Genomic DNA, 23,167 nt, shown 5'->3' on the forward strand with positions numbered 1-23,167 from the left:
GTTCACAGAGTATGTCTGACTGGAACCAAACAGGGCAGGGGTATTTAGGAGAGATCACATGATTGAAAACATTGTCTTTACATGTAACTCCATGAAAAAATGGGGCTAAATGTAGGTTATAATATGTGATTGTTTTTTTAGGTGTGCTACTTGTTTATAAAGGAGCTGAAAAATTCTTTAAATGTACAGTGCATTCTTTCACTACCTGTATATGTTATGAAAATTATAAACTCTGTTAATCAAATACGTTTATTCAGAAGAACACCTGAGGAGAAATGTTCAAGAAGCTACAGTAAGACACAGAATAGATGAAGATGTTATTGTCAGTACGTTTGACATTTAGAAATTTAGGCGGATTGTTTACAGGAGCTTCCAATTGATGCTGTAACATAATATACTGGCCGTGTTTAGTTTAATGATGTCTATGTATTGTTTAATGCATTTCCCATCAGCATTGTAGTGGGTGTGTGATGCAGAATAGGTTACATTTTCTTTTATCAATTTAAGCACAGCTGTGCTTTGGGATATAACGTGAATGTTGGGTTATATTTCTGGTCCTCTGGGAATCTTTTAGTTTTAATAGGCTGTGAGGATTATGGAATGCCCTTGACACTTAAGTTCAGGCATGACTGTGAGTGAATGGCTGTGCTTTTGGAAGGCACACTTTTGAGATCACTTTGCAGAGTTTTCAAAGAACTGAAGACTGATAATCTAGTGAGATAAAATCAGGTACCAGCAAGCATCAGATACGTCCTGTATGATTGTGCTCAATTGTAACAGTGCATGTTGTGATCCGTTTACTTCCAGAGAGATTAAATGCTAGATTAAACAAGAAGCCATATCTTTTGAGTTTAGTGGGCAAAGTAGACATGCCATTAAGGTCTATATAAAATACAATTAGAGGCTAGGAAAATTTCCAGTGTGTTGTCCAAGGCTTTGAAATGTGGGACCTTGATCTACTGTTCATTTGAAATGTAATGCAAGCAGCTTAAGTAACTTTAGAGTTCCTAAAGTGATTAAACCATGTATTATTTAACCCAGTATATCCAAAATATTACTAATTTAACATGTAATCAATATAAAATAAATGAAATATTTATTTTTCTTGGTGAAAGGCCTTCACAACCTTATGTGTATGTCATGCTTGCAGAACAACTAAATTGGGACCAGCCACATTCCGCACGCCCAGTGAACGCCTGACTGATGGCTGCTGCAGCAGCTACTAGTGGTTCTTGGCCTTCGGTCTCCTTAGTACTGAAGCAGAGATTTTATACTGTTCCAATTCATACTTCCATGGTAACTTTTTTAGTACGCGAAAATCTGTGCTTTCTGAAACTTTGAGCCTCCTTTATTTTTAACTATACTAGGCATTCGGTTGGAAGGAGGACGCTAGAGAGTAAACACTCGTTGACTCAGTGAATGACTGATTAAAGTTCATAGTAAAAGAGATCAAGTGTGGACCTCCTAATTTTTGAGGGAATGAGACCAATGATATTAAAGAGGCAATGAAAAAGAGACTGTAGGACTTACTGAAAATCAAAGTCTGACTAATTCTGGAATAGATATGATATAAAATAATTAAGTATTTAAAAATAGAACCAAATGCTCTCCATAAACAGGAATTCTGGGTGATGGATTTTCAGAATAATTTTTACCTTTGTGGGTTTTAGTTTATTTGGATCATATTACTGTGAAAAATTATAAACCCATCTTTTGTTGGCCCTCCTTCTCTTTAAATGGACTGAATGATATACACGTGTGTATACATATACACACATATATCGTCGGCGGCGGCAGCTGTCCGTCTAGAGAGACGATGGTGTAGCTTCTTAAGAGTCTATCTGCACCGCCGAGAATGGCTGTGCAGTCCGACTCGGGAGTGACACGGTATCTGTCTCCTCCCGTGTTAAATCGATATCTTGCGATGACGCTGGAGTGTCCTCTCCAGTGAAGCTGAAGCTACAGAGCCTGGGCAGGGTGATATGGAGGGTCTGCTGTTGCCCACGCAGCAGACCCCCCCTCTCTTCGCAGCTGAAGGGTCCAAGGGAAAGACGGAGTCAATACAGCTTGGCTTCAGGTGCGCCGCAGGAATTGCCAGTGTTGACTACAACGTCAAACCGCCTTAGGGACTCCGGCTCCGGATTTTCTGTCGGGGTTTACTCCCTTAGCCTTTCCCCTGAAGAGGTATGCCGCAAGGCAGCGGAGGTTTTTTGGAGTCAGAGTTTTCCTTCTCTGATGTGCCCTGACTGGAAGATCGAACCAGCGACACTTAGCTCGCAGGCCGACGCTCAATCCACTGAGCCAAACCAGCCAGGGAACACACATATATATATACACATACATATAAAGTATGTCCAAAAAAAGTCCAGCCATTATTAATATAGCAAGAACGATTTGCACAGCATCAATGTAACCTGACAACCAAGGAGAGTGGGCTGGAATGCACACGTGTGAACAATGACTACTTCACTGTATTAATCAGTGGGGGCAGTAGATGCTCTTGGGTGAGCATGTGTACTGTGCGGCTCTCGCATTCAAAATGACTGAGCAAGTAGAGCAACAAATCTGCATCAAGTTTTGCGTTAAGCTTGAATGTTTTTTCTGCGGAAACTATTTGGATGACTCAGAAGGCTGCAGCTATGGGCAACTGGTGATTGGCAGCTTCATCACGACAACACGTCTGCTCATGCATCACATCTCACACAGAGTTTTTGGGCAAAACATCAAGTCACCCAAGCGACTTAGTCCCTCTGCAACCCAGATTTGGCAGCCTGTGACTTCCAGTTTTTCCCAAAACTAAAGTCACCTTTGTAAGGGAAGAGATTTCAGACCATTGATGAGATTAAGGAAAATACGGCGGAGCAGTTGATGGTGACTGGAGAACTGTGTGAGGTTTCAAGGTGCCTACTTTGAAGGGGACTGAGGCATCATTGTCCTATGTACAGTGTTTCTTGTATCTTCATTTATAAATGTCTCTATTTTTTATATTATGTACCTGGGTACCTTCTGAATACACTCATATGTGTGTGTGTGTGAGTGTTTGTGTATATATTGAAATCTGTTTGTCTTTAACAACTATTTCTCTTTTGTTAAATAACATAATCTAATAATATAGATTATTATTTTTTTTTTAGATTTTTACATTTTTTATTAATTGCAGCACAGATAAAGGAGGCAAAATATTTAAGGAAATTTATGTTCTTTAGATAAGCTGTTGATTTTACACCAAACAAAAGGGAAAACAGATGAATAAGCTTTAGGTCTTCATTTTTCTTTCTCTCTTCCAGGGTAAGCTGAGATGCTTCTGATTGTGTTGTTTTTAGGCTAAAGTAGCTTGACTAGAAGCAACAAGTTTTGGACCCTCAGCAAAGCAGACTTCTTTGTCATCAGCTGAACAGCACTTCTGTAGAAAAGCTGAGAAATTCCCCAGAACAGTTTTCAGTTGTTCCTCAGTTGCTTTGGGCTTGTGTTTCAACGGCTCAGCAAGTGCAGTTTGTTTCTTGACTTGATGCTCATTCTCAGGAAGTGCGCATACATCTGCACGGAAGGTGAATGTTTCCACACTAAATTCTTTGGGAGCATAGGTTTCATCCACATCCAGAGCAGAAAAGCATGGCTGTCTGTTCACCAATGAGTCTGAGCAGCACTTGGTAACTCTGTCGCTCACTGGTGCCTTCTCTTGCAACACACACAAGTGGTTCTGGACAACGGACAGATAGTCTTCAACACAAGACAGTCTTTGTGATTTAGGAAGCTTACAACATTTGGTGCCCACTCTTCCTAGTTTTCTTGAGACATCCACAAGAGTTGGAGTTGACACTTGGGGTAATTTCTTGGTGTAACAGACTAAAAGCGCATTTTGGAAGCCATACTCTCCAAGGTTTTCAAAAAGTTCACAGTTCTTTTCGACTAAATTCTGTGCTTCTTCCACAAGAGCTTTAAGTTCATCAGACACTTTGGAATAGCATGCGTGAGCATCAGTGGTGGGGCAGCACTTCTCCGGTGGAACTTCATATACCGTGGCAAGTCTCAGTAACAATGAGACATAGTATTCGGGATGCCTTCTTGCATATTCATACAAAAACCTGTCCAGATGAGCACCACTTCTTTATAACTTCAAATGTTGGACTTCCATTTATTTTCTGGAAGTTCTGGTTATTACTGGGTTTGCATTAGTTGTATTCCTTCTTAGTTGTGGAGGGAGATGGAGCATGTCAGTCTTGGCTGGAAGTCTCCTATGTTTGTTTTAATACTATAGGATACTTACAGAGGTTCATGTAGCTTTTTCCTGATCTCCTTTGGGCTCTGGCAGATTCTACGGCCTGGTAGTATCACCTAGTTCTGTGTATTAAAGATCAGAGTAGTAGTTATCAATAAGAAAACTAATGCTTTAATAACTATTATTTTTATTGAGTACCTTCTGCAAATTGCATTTCTTAGATCCTCCAGAGAAGCCAAACATTCTGCAAGATAGGCATTATTTTAGCCATTTTTGTGGAAGTTGAAAAACTGAATTTTACAGGGATTCTGAGTGGGCCATGACCATATAACTTGGAAATAGGAAAGCTGAGATTTGAATTCTGGGCTTTAGGATGCTAAATATCATTTAGCATCTGGAGCTGAATAAAGTAATTTGAGGAAGCATAATTGCCTGTGATAAGCTCTACAATTAATGTTCACGGTATTGCAAAAATGGGACTGTTACTTTCTGTTAACTTCTGAGACTCCTGGGACTTCTGGAGATGTGTAAGAATCTTCTTGCATCTCTGAGAAAACCTTCATTAAAAACAAAATTGCTGGCAAAGAGTAACTCCCGAAACATTTTGTTGAATTTAGACCCCTTCAGTCCATAGAATGTACATGGATAAATGCTGTTGAAACTGCCCCTGGCTCTGGTCAGAATTGAGAACAAGAACACCAGTCTCTTCACTGGCTTCTTGGATCAACCAAGAGAAAGTCACAGGGGTGATTTATGCCATTTCAGTGCTTGGTGGCCCTTCTGAAATCTGGCCACATCTGTCACTGTAGAATTGGTTCTGGCATGGCACTTCCATCAAGCTCACAGTGCAGCGCTTACAATTAGAGGCGCTATGGCATGAAGAAAATCGTATGGACTTTGGGATCAGTGTGTTTAAATCCTGGCTGCAGTTCAACAGCCATCAAACTATTTCTTCACTTGTAAAGTGGAGGTTATTATCTCCTCTTCACAGTAAGGATTACCTGAGATAATGTGTGTAACGTACCTGCCACACTGCTTGGCACATACCTGATGTATGGATTATATTTTTACTGCTGAAATACCATTATAAATCACATACTCCTTTAAATTATACAAGACAAAGTGACAGATGCATTTCTGAGCCTTCCAAGGGGCTGTGGTAAAGCTGTTGGGAAAGAAATTATTTGCAGTCACAGATAAACTCTGTTATAATGCAGTGCTTTATGGAACTGTGCTTGGAAGAGAAACCCTCCCTGTTCACCTTCAGAATTCTCCAAGGCCACCTCCAGAGGATTGTTCAGCTACTAGTGTGTCCATGGGCTCCGCTTTGGAAATAGTGACAATATCTCACCCCATCGTACCTTTTTATTTCCTAAGCATTTCTCTTCAGAGTGCCATATGATAAAGGTATGTGGCATGGGGAATGACAATTGAGATATCAGTTATCCATTATATTCTTACCCAGAGCAATTTAGGAGCCACTAGGAATGAGAAGTTTGGTTAAATTTCCTGAGTTCACTAATTCAGAGTTAGAACTCAAACTCTGTTAACCCATTTTAATTTAATTCATAGCAGATGCCTTGCAGAGCTATGCATTTTTAAATATAAGATTCATAGGATCACAACTTTGTAAATGGAAGGAGAGCTGAAGATCTTTCAATCCCTTAATTTCATAGGTGAAGAAGCTGAGGCCCAGACAGGTTAGCTGATTTACCAATGGGCACACGCAGTGTTGCAGTACAGTACAGGAAGAATGACTGTATTGACACAAATCCCACCAAAGAGTGTTTTGTTGTCAGCTACAAGGATTCAGCATATTGCTAAGGGCCATAAAAACTCCACAAACCAAATGCATCATATAGCCCTGACTGGGTGGCTCTGTTGGTTGGAGCATCATCCCATATACCAAAAAAGTTGCAGGTTTGTTCCCCAGTTAGGGCACATACCTAGGTTGTGGATTCAGTCCCTGGTCGAGGTGCATTTGGGAGGCAACCAAATGATGTTTCTCTTTCTTCCTCTCTCTTTAAAATCAATAAACATATCCTCGGGTGAGGATTTAAAAAATGCATCATAAAATTTGTTTAAAGTTGCTGCAAGGTATAAAGGGTTATTCAAGAGAGTGGGAGTACAGTATTCCCTCACTTATCACGGGTATTACGTTCTAGACCCCCTCCTCCCCACCACGACAGGTGAAAATCTGCTAAGTAGGAACCTTACATTTTAGTATTTATATATATTTTAAGGTTTTATTAACCCTTCCCACACACTTATAAACCGTTCCCAGTCCCTTATTAACCTTTCCCACTCCCTTATCAACCTTTTCCACACTTTTATAAGCGCTACTAATGTTCTTAAACATATTCTACACTCTTAAACCTATATAACTTTAAGAACATATGTATACAGTACCGCAAAATCCCATGATACAGCAAAAAATCCACGATAAATAATTACATATAATATTTTTAAAAATCCCACGATACAATGAGTTTGTGATAAGCGAACCGCGATATAGAGAGGGACTACTGTACTAGGTTTGTTTCAAGTTGCTTGCCTTCCTCTGACCCAGAGTGGCTCATGTCGCCCCCTCTTGATTATTTATTGGTCTGTGGGTTATAGCTAACTTTGAAGCAACTCATGCATATACTAGACACCACCCTATCATTGGTATAATCTGTGTTTCCACATCTGTAAAATGAGACGATTAATACTACATATTGCTCAGGTTTTGAGGAATATACAAGTAGGGTAGTTAGCAGTTAGAGCCGTTCCTAGCACATGTAAGTCTGTGTATCTGCTGATTCTATAACCCCGGTTACTCCTCCTTCTCTTCTGCTACTGCTGAGAACTGACACCACTCGACATGAGAACAATTTGAATTCAGTTCTTTGGCCAGCAGTTTTGCCATGCTGTGTCTCCCAGGATGTATTTAGTCACCTTCAGGAATAAATTTAGAGAATTTAAAGAACTGTCCTTTTAAAGTCAGGTGTTTTTTGAATACTATATTTAAATTAAAATGTAAAAATATATTCCCCATGTATGTTGGAGAAGTACGTGTGAGCACTTAACCTGCTTACACCAAGTAATTATTTGAACATTTTTTAAATATTAGAATAGGGATTAATCCATATATTGTTTATTTATAGGACTAATCCTGACTTTTGTATTTTAGTTTTATATATGTCTTCAAATAGATTTCTAAACCTGCAGTTGGCTAATTTTTATTTTGAGACTATCAAAATGCTTTTTGATGCTCATTGGCACTGCATTATTATTTTTAAAGTCATTTGAATTTCCTGGGATATTTTTTAAAAGATAAACTTACTTGTGTAACTTATATACACTTCAGGAATTTTATTTTTAATTGTATTTTTTCCCATGACCATTTAGTCCCCTTATACTTCCCTCTCCCACAATTCAGGAATTTCTTACTGGTCAGTTTTCCCACAGATGCTTGGCTGTGTATATGTGTGTGCATGTGCACCCATATGTACTATCTATGGGAGTATTTTTATTGATTCATGTTTGAATAATGAATATTTTGATCATTGAGGGTTAGAGATGTCAGAAATAATCTTAAATTATGGAACATAACACAGTTCATGAGAAAGGTCTCTTAAAGTCATGTTTTCATAGAAGCAACTTTCTGAAGTCATATTTTAACATTCCTGATTTAGCATACCTAATACCGGTCCCTTTACATTTTAAGACAGAGAAGGAAAACTCTGACACCAAAAAACCTCCGCTGCCTTGCGGCATACCTCTTCAGGGGAAAGGCTAAGGGAGTAAACCCCGACAGAAAATCCGGAGCCGGAGTCCCTAAGGCGGTTTGACGTTGTAGTCAACACCGGCAACTCCTGCGGCGCACCTGAAGCCAAGCTGTATTGACTCCGTCTTTCCCTTGGACCCTTCAGCTGCGAAGAGAGGGGGGGGTCTGCTGCATGGGCAACAGCAGACCCTCCATATCACCCTGCCCAGGCTCTGTAGCTTCAGCTCCACTGGAGAGGACACTCCAGCGTCATCGCAAGATGTCGATTCAACACGGGAGGAGACAGATACCGTGTCACTCCCGAGTCGGACTGCACAGCCATTCTCGGCGGTGCAGATAGACTCTTAAGAAGCTACACCATCGTCTCTCGAGACGGACGGCTACCGACGACGACATTTTAAGACAAATGTGCACCTAAGACACTAGAAATTACACTCTAGGGATTGTTTTTATTATTTACTTGAAATGAACTTTCTCTCCATATACAGACTCCTTTTCCATGTTAGAGCCTCGCTTTATGGCATAGGCTGGCTAGTTTTAAACATGCTAATTCTTAATGCATCTCCTTTTCCTGAGGTGTCTGCTCTTCCCCCCTTTTCCAGACTCAGCTTTGTTTCACCTCCTCTCCGAAGCCTCTGCGGGTTCCCTTAACTTTCCACTATTCTTTGTTCTTTCACCAGAGCTCCTGAGACTTACTAAGAATGTCAGCTTGATATTGGTTGGAGAATATGGACTTTGATCACAGTTGTTTTCATTGTAAAATGTGGCTTTTAATTCTAGGTCATTGGAATGGCTATGTTTTTTCCATGAATTTATTAAATAATATATGTCAGTGTGCAACATAAGGTAAACATTCAGTGGGTGGTAGCTATTGTTGCAATTACTTATTTATATTTGTCTTACCTTTGTTGTCTGTGAACTTTTTAAAATCAGAGACTGTGGCATATGATTTTTAATATCCTCACTTCCTGGGATATTGGCAATTCATGGAAGAATTAATAACAGATTTTGTACTATGTAATAAACATCACTATTATAAATCAGTAGACCTTCATCACTAGCTAACAATTACTTGAATTCTATTTGATTTGATCTCCAATTTTGGTTTTTGGTATTTTCTATTTTTTAAAGTTTTTTCTTTTTTCTTACAAACATTAATCAACTTAACATATCATTTGGCATCTTAACAGACAAATTTTGATTTTCTGGTATTACATAGTTATGAGAGAAGCATATGGCTATATAATCCATTTGACAGTCTACTAATTTGCTTATCATTGAGAAATACTAATTGATTATGTATTATAATAGCCAGCTATCTGTTGTAGACCAGATTATGAGTTACATGGGGCAGTGATTATGGTGTCTGAATGCACAAACTGGATTGATTAGTTCAGCTGGTTAAAACTATTGTTCAGTAAGACACTCAGTAACCCGTAAGGTATTCATTAAAAATAACAAATAAATCCTCTTGTTTTTTGGTACCAGTATGTCAGAATCTCAGTAGTTCTTTGATCTGTCTTTCAGAAAATCTGCCTGTGTTAATACTTCTTTTGGTTCAGATGCATGAAGAGATTGAATATAAGAGTATCAAGTCTGATGTTTTCTAATTATTGTTAAATATTTTGAGAATGCAAATTTCATTTAAATGTCAACCATAATTAAGTGTGTGCCATTTGTTTTTCTACTCAGGTTTTACAGTTTGATGGAATATTTTCCCCACAATTTAATAGATATTTGCTTTATTTCACATGAATTAATTCAAAACTGGATAAGAGCATCATATTTTAATCAACTATTGTTGTGATGGACTAGAAAATAAATTTACTTCCTAAGTAAACTCTTTATTATGCATTTGAATGGGATTTATCTTGCTTAGCATTGGCAAGCTAAACATGGAAGTTAGCAATTAATAGGAAAGCCAGTCGTGTATGCTGCATAATAAATAAGGCAAATAATATTTTTGGATATGTCATAGATCTTTAATGCTATAAAATTTGCAGTTACGCTATAGTATATACCTAGCTGTGCTCTGATAGCACCCAATGAAGTGAGGTAGTAGAGAAATTACTCTTAGGCTCTGTGAATTATGCATTTTGGTGACAAATACATGTTTATCATGATTTTGTTTTCAGTTGTTTGCTTGTCTATGTATAAATCATACAATCACATTATAATTACATGAAGTGCTGGGGAGTGAACTGGAGATCAGTACATAGCTAAGCACTCTCTTATTCCTTCCCTCCAACCAACTTCTTAAAAAATCTGAAGATATTAACATTTCAGCATGATGGTTTAGAACGTGTCATGGTAGAGAAGATTAAGAGAAGGATATCAGTGTTCTTGTTAGGAGATTGCAAACTTGGATGTGGCCAAGTTACTTTTGGCAGAATGTAGTTATATGTAAAGTAGTTTTATGTGCAAGGACAGATTGCTCACGTTCGTATTTCTGTTGCAGTCTAAATCACATAAATTAGTCCTTTGCAATACAAATCAGAGTTTTGACTGTGCAGTCCCGATAAAATGGCCATTACCTTAAATATAAGCATAGCATAAATGACATTTCAAACCATTATATTGAGCACCATATATGTAAAAGAAATGTTCAACTCATTTGCTGTGGTCCCTTTCTTTTTATTTGTTTTCTGCATAGTGTGGTGGAGTGTAATGGAAGCTGAAAAGAGATCAGAAGAGTAATTTCCATGTCACTGTGCTTTTGCTTTACTTACCTCCTTTCTTTAAAAATGGGCTGTTTATTCAGTGAACTTCTTTCTTATGTGATTTCTCAAGCTTCTGGGCAAACCTTCCTCCAAATGGGACCTGAAAATTTGCTCCTTTTATGTTATTGTCTGCTTTTTTTTTTTTAATAGTGAAGAATTTCTTGGGTGGAAGCATATTTTTCAGGGAAACATACAACTGGAAATAGGGGATAACAATTTAATAAATGAAGACTTTTCAGTGGATTTATGTATAACAATTCCAAGGAGGTTATTATTGAAAATGGGTTCTTAGTGACCTCTGAATTACCTTTCTCCTATTTTTGTTAGTTATTTAATCATTGAATTCTCTTTATGAAAGAATTATAGACACTGTGTTGTGCGACCTTGGGGTGGAGATGCTGTGGTCTATGTATTCCCAGGATCTTCCTGGGAGAAACACGCACTCTCCGTTAGAAGTGCTGTTGAGGAAGCGTAACTTGGGCAAGAGTAGGTCATTGTTTGTTCCTGGAACTCAGCAAAGTTTAAGTGGAAAGGAGTCTGGACACTTGATATAAATGGATGTAAATCAACATGTGTATGTGTAATTTTATAAATGATATAAATGTAGGGAGTAGGAATAGGACTGAGGTTTTTTTAAAAAAAATATTGTTCTTCTGTTACAGTTGTCCCACTTTTTCCCCTATCACTCCCCTCCACCCAGCCCACCCTTTCTCCCACAGTCAGTCCCCACCCCGTTGTCCATGTCCATGGGTCATTTATACTAGTTCCCTGACTAGACCCTTCCTCTTCTTACCCCCCCCCACCCAAGGACTGACATTTGTTGAATACCTAATACATGCCAGATAGTCTGATATGCACATTGCATGCATTCTGCTTTTCACTATTCCTAGGCTCCCTCCCCCCCGTAAAATAGGTTTTATTATACCAGTTTAATAAAGAGAAAAGCGGGGGCATGTAAAAATTGAACAACATGCCCCCAGTCACATTACCCCTGGCTGTTAAAGCTGATGCTCGTTCTGTTTGGGGTTCATGCCTGCATCTTTTCCATGACAGCACACAGCCTTCTCATGTGGGGTGGGGCATGTCATTCATTCAGGCAAGATCCTGAAATTCTGGGTATAAAAGAGTGCTCTACGTTTTCTTTCTGTCATCTGGCTTGCCTGATAAGTCAAAGGACGGGGGTGGAACGCATGCCTGGGTTTTTGTCTTGAAGAAGAGAGGTAATGCTAGAAATTAAGTGTGTCATGGTAAAATATATCCAGGTAATAATCTGCATTGAAGTTTTTGTACTTTTTTAGTACTTTTGTAGCCAGATCTTTGCTATGATGGTTTGTGTCAATAAATTTAATGGAAATTGGATTACTTATTATAAAACTAACACTTTCTCTTTAGACTCTACCTATCTGAACCTAATTGAAGTGATGTCTATTAAAAGCTTGAACATTCTTAAGAATTATCAGTCTTTAATCTGTAATTGTGAATCATAAAGTTATATGTATTTTATATGTAGATGTTACTTAGAATATTATATTTTATACTTCAAATAAAAAAATATGTTCTTTCCTGTCTATTGTGAGAGGCATATCGAAAACCAGATATTCTTATAGACATGATGCTCTCTATCTATTGCCTATACTAAAAATTATGTGAACATAAGGTTGCTTTGCTATAGAGGATGATGTGTGTGCCATGGAGACCTGTGTGTCTTTTCTCAGCAGTAAGATGTCTCATTCTGTATAAGTTCAGAAGAGATATGGTAATGTCACCTGTCACCTAGCAACAAGCTGACAGCTTTGTGTCTTTTCATTTTAAGTCAAAATAGGTGTGAAAACGTGGCACTTAGATTTGCATTTATCTCCAGAAATATTTAGATTAGCCTTCAAATATCTTTAGTTCCCTAAATAACTCACCAGAACAGTTAAAAGAAAGATAACTTTACATGAAAAAAAGGCAGCTTGTGTACCAGAAACCTTGATATAGAGCAAGGCCAACGTGGATCTGTTATATAATCTCCCCGACTTAGGTGCCTGTTGAGTTCCCTAACTGGCTTTAAAAATTATGGTAACTGAAATGAATGTGTGTATAAAACTGTATTATTTGACTTTTTAAAAATCAGTATTTGAAAACACAAAATCATAACTAATGAAACAGTGATTTGTAAAGCTAAATCTAGTCGACAGAATTCCAAATGGAATTGCTGTATCAGCACCAGAATTCAATTTACTTGAAAAAGAGCAACTAAATTACATTTGTGCAGAGAGTGGAATACCCTGGCTAGTCAGATGTCTATAAGCACCTTTTAAACGTGTTTCTCCTTTTCTATTTAAAGATACAGGGATTCTCTGAGGAACTAGCAACTGATGAACTTATGGGTCCTAAAGTGGTTAGAATTTATTAAACACTAACCTTTAATGATTGAGAACATAATAGATCATTTAAGATGTGATGAAGAGCCAGCACCCTGCTACTGCAGGGTAATGTAATGCCTGTTCTCTGAGGTAATTATTCCAAAGTAACTCATTCTTCATTAAGGTGAGGCGCATACACTTTCATCCTGACCAAGGTCATTTCTGTTGTTCAGGGAACTCTTTAAATTCTAAGGGAAGCTGACTGACCATGTGTGGCAATTTTACAGGAAGAAAAAAAAAAAAACAGAAAATTAGGACTTTAGAAAACCATTCTCTATTGCTTGTACAATAGCTATTGAAGAGAAACAGGTGTAACTAGAATTTCTCCAGACTAAAGCATGAGTGTTTATGGTTCTAGGCAGCAATTTTTTGTTTAAAAGTACATCTAAAATTCTTTCCAAAATGTAATAATTTATGCTTTTTTCTTATTTGTCATGTTTTTCTTACTGAAATTAGTGCTAACCCCTTGCTTTTTTTTTCACCTAACAATTGAGAATTATTTTTGAAATCGGGAAAGGTAGGATCAAAACCATTTTTGATGAGTTTTTGATGAGGACAGTGACCTTTAAAACTTACGTGCTTTAGGAAGATTTACTGGATAACTTCACAAACCTATTTGGCAGAGCTAAGTAATCTTTTAATTAGGAAATTGATGAGATATTAGATGTTATTGGAAATGTCCCATTTTCCTATTTTATATCACGATCTGATTTTGGTGTGGGTTTGGGGAACAACACAAAGCCCCTTTGCATGATTAAAATTAGAGATTCATCTGTTCTGTCTTGTGGTCTTAATTTAGAATCATATTTTTTCTCCTGTTTAATACCTGAGCTGTCCATTAAAAGAGTGATTATTTTTACATCCATGAAAACACAGATTGCTGGATAGACATTACTTCTATTAGGGTAGATAGGGTAGATAGAACAGGTATTATTATCATCCCTGCTGTTGTGGATAAGGAAATTGGGCCTCAGAGAGGTTGAATTGCTTAAGATCACACAGCCCGTGAGAGACAAAAGTGAGTCTGGGGCAGGTGTCCCCCACTGTAAACTGTCTTCATTTACTCTCATTTGTGCTGTGTGCAGTGCAGGGGTGCAGGATGAGGGCTGCAGAGGCAGCGGTGATCTTGAGTGCTCTCTGAGGCACTTGAAATGAATGGAAAACAGCAGTGAGCACTGTACCAGGCTTTCCCCAGGTTTAAAACATACAGAGGTGTGCATTTCAGTAAAACCACGAAGAGCTGTGCAGTACGATTTTGGGACTAAAGGGATTCATGAGGACCCTGACATCATCTAACGTGTTACCTTGAGTATGAAATTAACCTCTGCTCTTCACTGTCAAATGGATCTTAAAATAGTTCATGTGCTCAACTCATAGAACTGCTTTCAGAACAAATGATATTCTTCGGTTACTTTGTAAATCCCCAAAGGCTGTGGAAATGTGTGATATTGTGCTGTGTGTAATTCAAATAGTATAATGTTTATTTTAGTCTTGCAAATTAATTGTACCTAAAAACACAAATTATATAATTAAGGTCCTAGTTACTTGGGTAAGAAATATCCACAATTGATATAAAGGAGAGTTTCTTTTATTTGTGTATATATTTTTTTCATTTCTCATTATTAACTTTACCCTTTCTACAAACATTTATCAACCTCCTAAATTTTCCCAAGCCCTGTGCTATGTATCGGGAAACAAACATGGGAATGGCGCTGTGTTAATAGCACGTATTTTTTTCTCCTGGTGGGAATGTAAATTGGTATAGCCTGTTTAAAAAACAATTTGGTGATATATTTTGGCAGCCTGAAAAAAATGATATTACTTTGATCCAGTAATTATATAATTATATTAGAAGGAAATAATTAACAGTGCCACGTACAGCAGCTCTGTGTAGGCTGTAGGATGACTGGGAAAAGCGGTGGAAGCCACGCGGGGCTCCAATCACCAGTTCCCACTTACGGATTAGAGTTTTTCTAGAGAGGACATCCTTTCTAGTTATACAATTTTTTTTTTCACTTTTCAATATGTCATGGTATATTAAAATGTGAAAAAAATTACACAACCACATTTGAGATATAAGGAGGCAGAATGTAAGATTGAAACCAGTTTTCAAGTACTTGGTACATTCTGCTAAGAAGTTGGAACTAATGATTTGGATATATTTTGCAGACTAGAAAGGACAGTAGGATTCCATATTATGGCTTCCTGATATAAAAAATAGAAGAATTATACTCTAATTTCAGGAGAATATTTCTAGTCTGCCACGATAGTATTAAAGTATTACATTTACATTATATTGCTTTTTAGTAGCATTTCTAGTGGTAGTATAAGCTGTAGTATACATCAGGATGTGTGTTTTGAGACATAAGAGACAAATATAAGAGAGAGAGACAGGGACAGACAGACAAAGATAGAAACACATATTTATTTAAAACTAGAATAAAATTAAAGGCTAGTTTCCCTTTCAGGCTGAGCCCATGGAACTTTTAAGTTCTGCTCCATTTCCTTTAGGGCCATGAGTGAGTGAGGGTTTTTCTTTCTTGTTGTTGTTGCTGTTCAAAGGTATGGAAACACATGAGCAAGGGCAACGTGGCCCAATGCTGCAATAAGAAGATGGGCGCAGAATGTCTAAGGAGTCTAGGTGTGTCCCCTCTTGAGTGTAATTCCAAATGGGGGAAAAAAAGTCAACTGCATCTAATAAACTGGCTTAAGTGAAAGCCAAGGAAAATTTGCCTCGTGAAATGGAAATTCTGAAGCAAGTTACATAATGCCGAGAAAAAACGAATAGGACTTTCAAGATATATCCAAATGGGGCAAAAAGTCCATTTTAATCAGAACTCTCCAATCCAACAATATTTGATTACATTTGGGGTGATCCAAATGGTCCTGTGGATTTGGAAGCTTTTAGAAGCCATATAAATATTTACTTTTTATTTGTTTAATTTTTAAGAGGTGACATGTATTAACTTAGATCAGTTTTTGAAAGTTGGTTATTGGCCACCATGGAGCCACCAAAAAGTGTTATATTAGTTATTCTTAAAAAACAAACAAATAAACAAACAAAAAGAAAACCCTTCCCCCTGGAAAACAGCATGGCTAAAAATCATCTTAGTTGCTACGAATAATGGAACCAGGAGCACCAGCTGGAGTATTTGTGAGTTCTCATTCATATATTAGATTTACTTTTAAACAGCTTTCTGCCATTTTCTCCTCAGGCTTCTCTCTCTGGTGCATCCATTTTTCATTCTTCCCTCCTTGATCTTTTTCCAGATTTGTGTTATCTTGTGTCTGGGTCTCTCTCAGTTTGTCATAGCTGGTGTCTCTGACTCTCTTCCCTCATCTCTCCATTTTGCCCTTTAAATGGCTGCTAAAGAGCCAGCAAAAAATAACAAAAGAAAAAACGATTCCTCAGCTATTATTTTTATGTCACTCCATTAATTAAGAATGTAAAGGATTACAGAATTAGGATTTTCTTTTTTATTTTTATTTTTCTCTTTTTCTCCCAGTGAAAGGATGTTATCAACCTGTGGAACTTTGTCTCATTATTTGTTTTTGTGTGCTTTTCTTGCAGGATCAATGTGACTCGAGAAACAAATGGATGAATGAATATCCATATGAAGAGGAAAACAATAAAGGTTGGTTAGTCAAACTGTATAACTGCAGTGAAAATCCTAATTTGAACATGACTGTTGGGCAGGTATTCTCATTAGAGCACTCCTTGTCTGAATATGAGACAGAGGTCAATACTTAGATACACTCATCTATCTATAAAGTATAATTTTTATTTTTAATCCCTTAAATATAAAGAGATTTATGAGGACAACAAACTGTATTTGTACAAGTGTACCTGTCCTCAGTTTCCAGAATTTACATTGGTAATTTAAGAATCAACTTTTAGATGGATGTTAGAAAACAGTAAACCAGTTGCTGCAACTAATCACGGGGACAAAGACAAAAAAACTGGCCATATTTTGTTTAATATATATCAGTTCCTACAAGCATAATCCTAATACCAACACCATATGGTGTATGATTGCTGTCAAAAGCTGTTCTCTTTGTACCCACAGTCTCAGCTTGCCTTACAGAAGTAAGATGATTTTTAAAAGATTTTAACTGGTTTCTCACAGACATGTACCAGTATGAATTAGAGGCGAAGTCCTGTAAATATCAACAGAAATCACATGCTGGGTATTACTTTATTTGTGGTAGTTATTTGAAATTTTCTTGTACTACATTCTGATGTTAATATACAAATCATAAGTAATGTTATTACAATATGTTAAAGCAGAGACTTCAGGTCAAGATGGAGAGGTAGGTAAACACGCTTTGCTTCCTCCCACAACTATAGCTAAAATTACAACTAGACTACAAAACAAATATCACCCAGACATTTTAGAAAATCGAGCTGTATGGAAGCCCGACAACCAAGGATTTAAAGAAGCCACATTCATCCAGACAGGTAGGAAGGGTGGACACATGGAGAGGTGCGGAGACACAGAGTGGCGCAGGGAGGTGGCAGAATGGGCAATCTCATATTCACGTGTGGTTGATAAAAATCAGGAGGGATACCTTGGGAGTGAGGGATCCCAGCCCCAGATCAGACCACCCAGCCCAGGGGTCCAGCACCAGGAAGATAAGTCCCTATAACTTCTGGCAATAAAAACCAGTGTGTGTTGGGCCAGTGGAAGAAACTGCAGGATTCTCAGGAGACTCCTCTTTTAAAGGGCCTGCAAAGGTCTTAGGACTTACACAGACCTACCCCCTCTGGGATTTAACACCAGGGCAACAGCTGGAAGGACACAACTGGCTTACGAGGAGAAAGTGAAGTGATTGGCAACAGGGCTAGTGCCAGGAGACAGCTTCCCCTTGGGAAAATCTCCAGAGGCCAGGGAGTCACATTGTCCACTCTTCGAGCCCTCCCCCACACAGAGCCACCAAGTGGTGAAATGGGTTGACCCGCACTCCCAATTATCTAAGGATCCACCTCATACAATTTACAGGTGTACTCTTCTACTGTACGCCATGCTACAAGGACAGGGAGTCAAAGCAGCTGCTCTTACCTAATACTTAGAAACAAACACAGGGAGGTTGCCAAATTGAGGAGACAAAAAAATATGGCCCAAATGAAAGAACAGAACAGAACTCCAGAAAAAGAATTAAATGAAATGGATTTAAGCAACTTATCAGATGCAGAGTTCAAAACACTGATTATCAGGATGCTCAAAGAACTCATTGGGTATACAACAGCATAAAAAAGACCTAGGCAGAAATTCAGAATGCATTAAGTGAAATAAAAATTAAAATCTACAAGGAACCAACAGTGGAAGGGATGAAGCCAAGAATCAAATCAATGATTTGGAACATAAGGATGAAAAAAGCATTCAATCAGGTTAGCAATAGAACAAAGAATTTTAAAAAATGAGGATAGACTAAGGAACCTCTGAGACATCTCCAAATGTACCAACATCCAAATCAGGGGTGCCAGAAGGAAAAGAGAAAGAGCAAGAAGTTGCAAAGTTATTTGAAAAAAATAATGAAAGAAAACTTCCTTAATTTGGCATAGAAAATAGACATACAAATCCAGAAAACACAGAGTCCCATATAAGTTGGATCCAAAAGGGACCACACCAAGACACATAATTAAACTGCCAAAGGTTAAAAATAAAGAGAGAATCTTAAAAGCAGTAAGAGAAAAGCAGAGAACTGTCTACAACGGAGTTCCCATAGGATTTTCAGCTGATTTCTCAAAAGAAACTTTGCAGGCAAAAAAGGACTGGCAAGAAGTATTCAATGTGATGAAAAGCAAGGACCTAGAACTTCGATTACTCTATTCAGCAAAGCTATCATTTAGAATTGAAGGGCACAAGGTAAAACTAAAGGAATTCATCATCACCAAGCCATTATTATATGAAATGTTAAAGGGAATTTTGGAAGAAAAAGAAGATCAAAACTATGAACATTAAAATGGTAAGAAATTCACAGCTATCAACAATTGCATCTAAAACTAAGCAAACAAGCAGAACAGGAACAGAGTCATAGATATGGAGATCATTTGGAGGGCTATCAGCTGGGAGGGGGAAAGGGGCAAAGGGGGAAAAGGTGCAGGGATTAATAAGTACAAATTGATAGGCACAAAATAGACAGGAGGCTGTTAAACAGTACAGGAAAGGGTGAAGCCAAAGAACTTATATGCATGACCCATGGACATGAACTGAGGGAGAGGATTTGCTGGAGGGAATTGGGGGTACTGGGCAGAGGGGAGCAAAGGAAGAAAAATTAGGATAACTGTAATAGCAAAATCAATAAAATATATTTAAAAAAAAAAACCTAATATGTTAAACCACCTTCATTTCATAAGGTTTATACACTGAACAGGTCTGGTATACATGCATGTACCTTATAACTCTTCATATAGCTGCACTAAACATAAAATTTCATATTTTCTGTCCTGCAGTTACTCTTGCTACTTTTTAAGAAATTATTTATTTATTTATTTATTTATTTATTTATTTATTTATTTAATAGAGAGGGGAAGAGAGGGAGCAAAATATCAGTGGGCTGCCTTTCCTACACACCCCGACTGGGTACCGAAACCACAACCCAGGCATGTGCCCTGACCGGGAATTGAACCTACAGCCTATTGCTTTGCGGTACAATGCCTAAGTTATGGAGCACACTAGTCAGGGCCACTCCTGCTACTTTTAAACAAGTGTACATCCTGCCGTGTCCCCCCACCCCCGCATCCCCAAATCAGTCTTTACTTTCACAGTTACTTTCAAATGATTTTCCAGTTTATATTATTTCACTGAAAAATGCCTTCCTCCCTCCTATTTGCTAAAATTGCTTTTTTAAAAAAGTACATGCTTGTATCTGGACAATTTTCAGACCTCTAGAGGGAGTATTGATTCAGAGGTGCTATAAGGGAGACTTCTGGGTATAATAATATGTTTTTTTCATGAACTCAGTGTTGCCTGTGTGGGTGCACTTGGTGAGAATTAATTGTACTGTGTCCTCATTTGTACGTAGATCAGTGGTGTGCTTGTGAACCAGCTCGAGGGCCTGGGGTGGGGGGCTCGATCTGTAGTGCCTGTCAGCTCCCGTGGTGTCAAACTATCATGGCTGATTTCAAAGGTTTCACAACGAGCTGGCAAAAGTCCTTAACATGTAACAGATGGCTTGCACGAGCTGGTGTTAAGCTAGTTCTATCTAGCACACCTTTGATAATTTCATTCACAAAGTAAAGTCAAAAAACTTCACATACTCCTTAAGACAAATAGGGCAAAGTTGGTAAATTTAAATTTTTCTGGCTCATCTCTGCGTAAATATGGAAACCTTCACCACTGATTACCAAGCAAAATATACTTATCTTTTTCCTTATGTATGATGTAGATATAATATTACTTTATGTTTTTATTCAGTTATTGCACTTTTATTTTTGAATGGATTACTGTTAGCTTTGCAAGTTTATACATTTTGACAATGTCATTGTTCTGTAACTAATTTTATGATAACTGAAGATGATGGCGAAGAGAATCATTATGCTACTACTTTCCCTGAGGGTAAACTCTGAAAATATTATCATAAATGACTATACTATATTATATGTGATTCATTCGAAATGATTGTGCCTTTTAGCTTATAAATCATGAGTTCATAAGTCTTTAGAGAGGAAGGAGCAGTGAGTATTTCATTCAATACAAGTATATAGCCATTATTTCTTGCTCACAAATATCTGCATAGAATCTGGTCTGTATGCTCTTAAATGCATTTCAGCAGTTGCTGTTATTGAGAAGGAGGTGGTTTGTTTGTGGACCTGGTTCCACCTCACACCCTGGCTTTCCTCCTCTTGCTTTCTAGCCATTGCAGTATGTTTACCAAGAGCTTCTCAGCAGTTGCCTTAGAGCAGGTGTCCAAAACATATACATTGGTCCAGCTTATCAGAGTTCAGGTGATGACTTCTGCTCTACAACTGCCTCAGATGAACAGCTGCTTAAATCATCTAGAATAGCAATGGGTGACTTTTACTGCTTGTGTTTGGAATCCAAGCCTTTCTGAGAAAGCTTTCATTCCCACCCACCCACCCCCAAATTGTTTCATGGTGATGGACACATATAATGTGTTTTTTTTAAATTTCTTTCCATGAGGTTCCAAGTCTTCTTTCTTCACGCAGGATAGAAAGATTGTAGTAGTTGCCATCCAGCCTCTCTTCCACTTTGAACTATGTAGGTAACATTGTTGCTCAGAAAGCCCCACTGGTGGAAATGAAACATGTTGTCAGCAAAAGTTTATGTAGATAGTTGCCTGGGCCGTAAAGGTGGAATCAAAAAATGTCAAGTCATGGCTCTGCAATTTTCTGTCTGTATAGTCATGGACCAGTGACTTCTTTCTGAATTATACTTTTCTCAACTGCAAAGTGGAACTAATAACACCTCCTACCTATTTCAGGAGTTGTTATGGGGGTGAAAGGAAACACGACATTTTTGTGAAAACAATTTAAAGTTGTACAATTCTTAAGGTGTGTGTGGTATTGAAATTATTTTTACGACATAAGACAGCGATTCACAACTTTGTTGTATGACTTTATATCATAAAGCCAAACACTCTGAGAATTGGAAGTGTCCTCCAAAGTCACTGACTCTTAACATGTACTTGGTGTGTGGTGGCCTCGTATAAGAGTTGGCTACTTGAGCATTATGTTGAGACTTCCTTGGAATTTCCCACTGCATGTGGCAGTTCATCCTATTTTCAGGCACATATAATTAATTATATTAAAAGTTCTTCCTCTTATTGAGCCAAATCAGTACACTTTATAATGATACAAATTCAGTAGGTGTATCACATTGATTAATATCTCTTCCTGAATCAAGTCACTTCATCTGTGGGTATCTCATTTCTATCTGGGAAATTAGAATGAAATAATATACAGGGAGTTGAGAAAAATTATACAATTATCGAAGTAGAATATTGGCTTGAGTATTTGAAAAGATGACGCATTGCTCATTTTAAAAACATTAAAGCATGAAAAGCCCTATCACTTCCCCACCTCACACCTATTACATTTGGTGAACGTTATTTACAGCATTTCTGTGTGCATATATACAAGCAAATAGAGGCACTTTTATAAAAAATAGGATTATATTTATACTTTATATTTTGTTTTTTTGTTTTTTTTTAAAGTATATTTTATTGATTATATTGTTACAATAGTTCCAATGTTTTCCCCCTTTGCTCCCCTCCGCCCAGCACCCCCCTTCCCCGACAATCCCCTCCCTAAGTCCATGCCCGTGGCTCACCCTTTCATATATTCTTCTTCTTTTTATACTTTATATTTTGAAAGAAGTGTTATTTTTTCACTTTCCTTCCAATATAATGGAAGAAATAGAATCTGAATTTATAATGAAGAAATATATTAATTTATAGTTGATGTCCTTTCACCAAAGTGATGCTGTTTCCTAAGAGTAAGGGAAAAGAATCCCAACTTTTTGAGTTCTGGTAATTCTGCTTTTTTAAATGACTGAATTTAAACAGCATCTTTTGACTTTTTGCTAAGAAAGATGGGAAAATTGGTGACATTTCTTTCTAACTAACTTTCCCTCTTCTTGTTTTACTACCTTTTTAAAATTGAGGTTCTTACCCTTTATTTCTGATTGTTAATTATAGTTCTGAAAGCTATTTCATCTTAAGACATTGTTCTCAGGAATATGGAAACATGGCATTACTGTCATCTGGCATTTTGTGTTGCTGTGAAGGCTGAAGCCAACTGATCGTTCACTTGTTCCTGTTTAGCTTTTTGGTCAGATATCCATGGACTATTTTTAGAAAGCTAGGAGTTCAGTAAATTCATTGATTTTGGTCTGGTTTTTATCATTCTGTATTGGTTTTTCTCAGCTTCTGCCATTGAAGTCTGAGAAGTAGAGTCTGTTTTTATGTCTTCAGAGTTTAACGTTATGATTCAAGTATATTTTCTATTTGTTTTGTTCTCTTCTTTCGTAAACCTGAAAATATGTATAATGTTTCTCCTTGGTTTTTCATATTTATGGTCTTCACCTTT

The 23,167-nt window shown here is 37.6% G+C and overlaps 1 protein-coding gene and 1 pseudogene across 3 annotated transcripts in view; one reads left to right on the plus strand and one right to left on the minus strand.

Moving 5' to 3' along the window:
* Positions 1–23,167, plus strand: part of KLF12 (KLF transcription factor 12) — a 411,687-nt gene that overhangs the window by 116,057 nt on the left and 272,463 nt on the right. For all 3 annotated transcript variants that reach the window (XM_090258533.1, XM_090258532.1, XM_090258535.1), the window contains one exon: positions 16,688–16,751. In XM_090258533.1, coding sequence (XP_090114659.1) covers positions 16,719–16,751 — 33 coding nt within the window. In that variant the 5' untranslated portion in view covers positions 16,688–16,718. The remainder of the gene's footprint in view (positions 1–16,687; positions 16,752–23,167) is intronic.
* LOC149995939 (albumin pseudogene) lies at positions 3,320–7,127 on the minus strand (annotated as a pseudogene).

The sequence above is a fragment of the Furipterus horrens genome, unplaced genomic scaffold (genome assembly GCF_987537825.1).
Source record: "Furipterus horrens unplaced genomic scaffold, mFurHor1.1.pri manual_scaffold_12, whole genome shotgun sequence".
NCBI classification, from domain to species: domain Eukaryota; kingdom Metazoa; phylum Chordata; class Mammalia; order Chiroptera; family Furipteridae; genus Furipterus; species Furipterus horrens.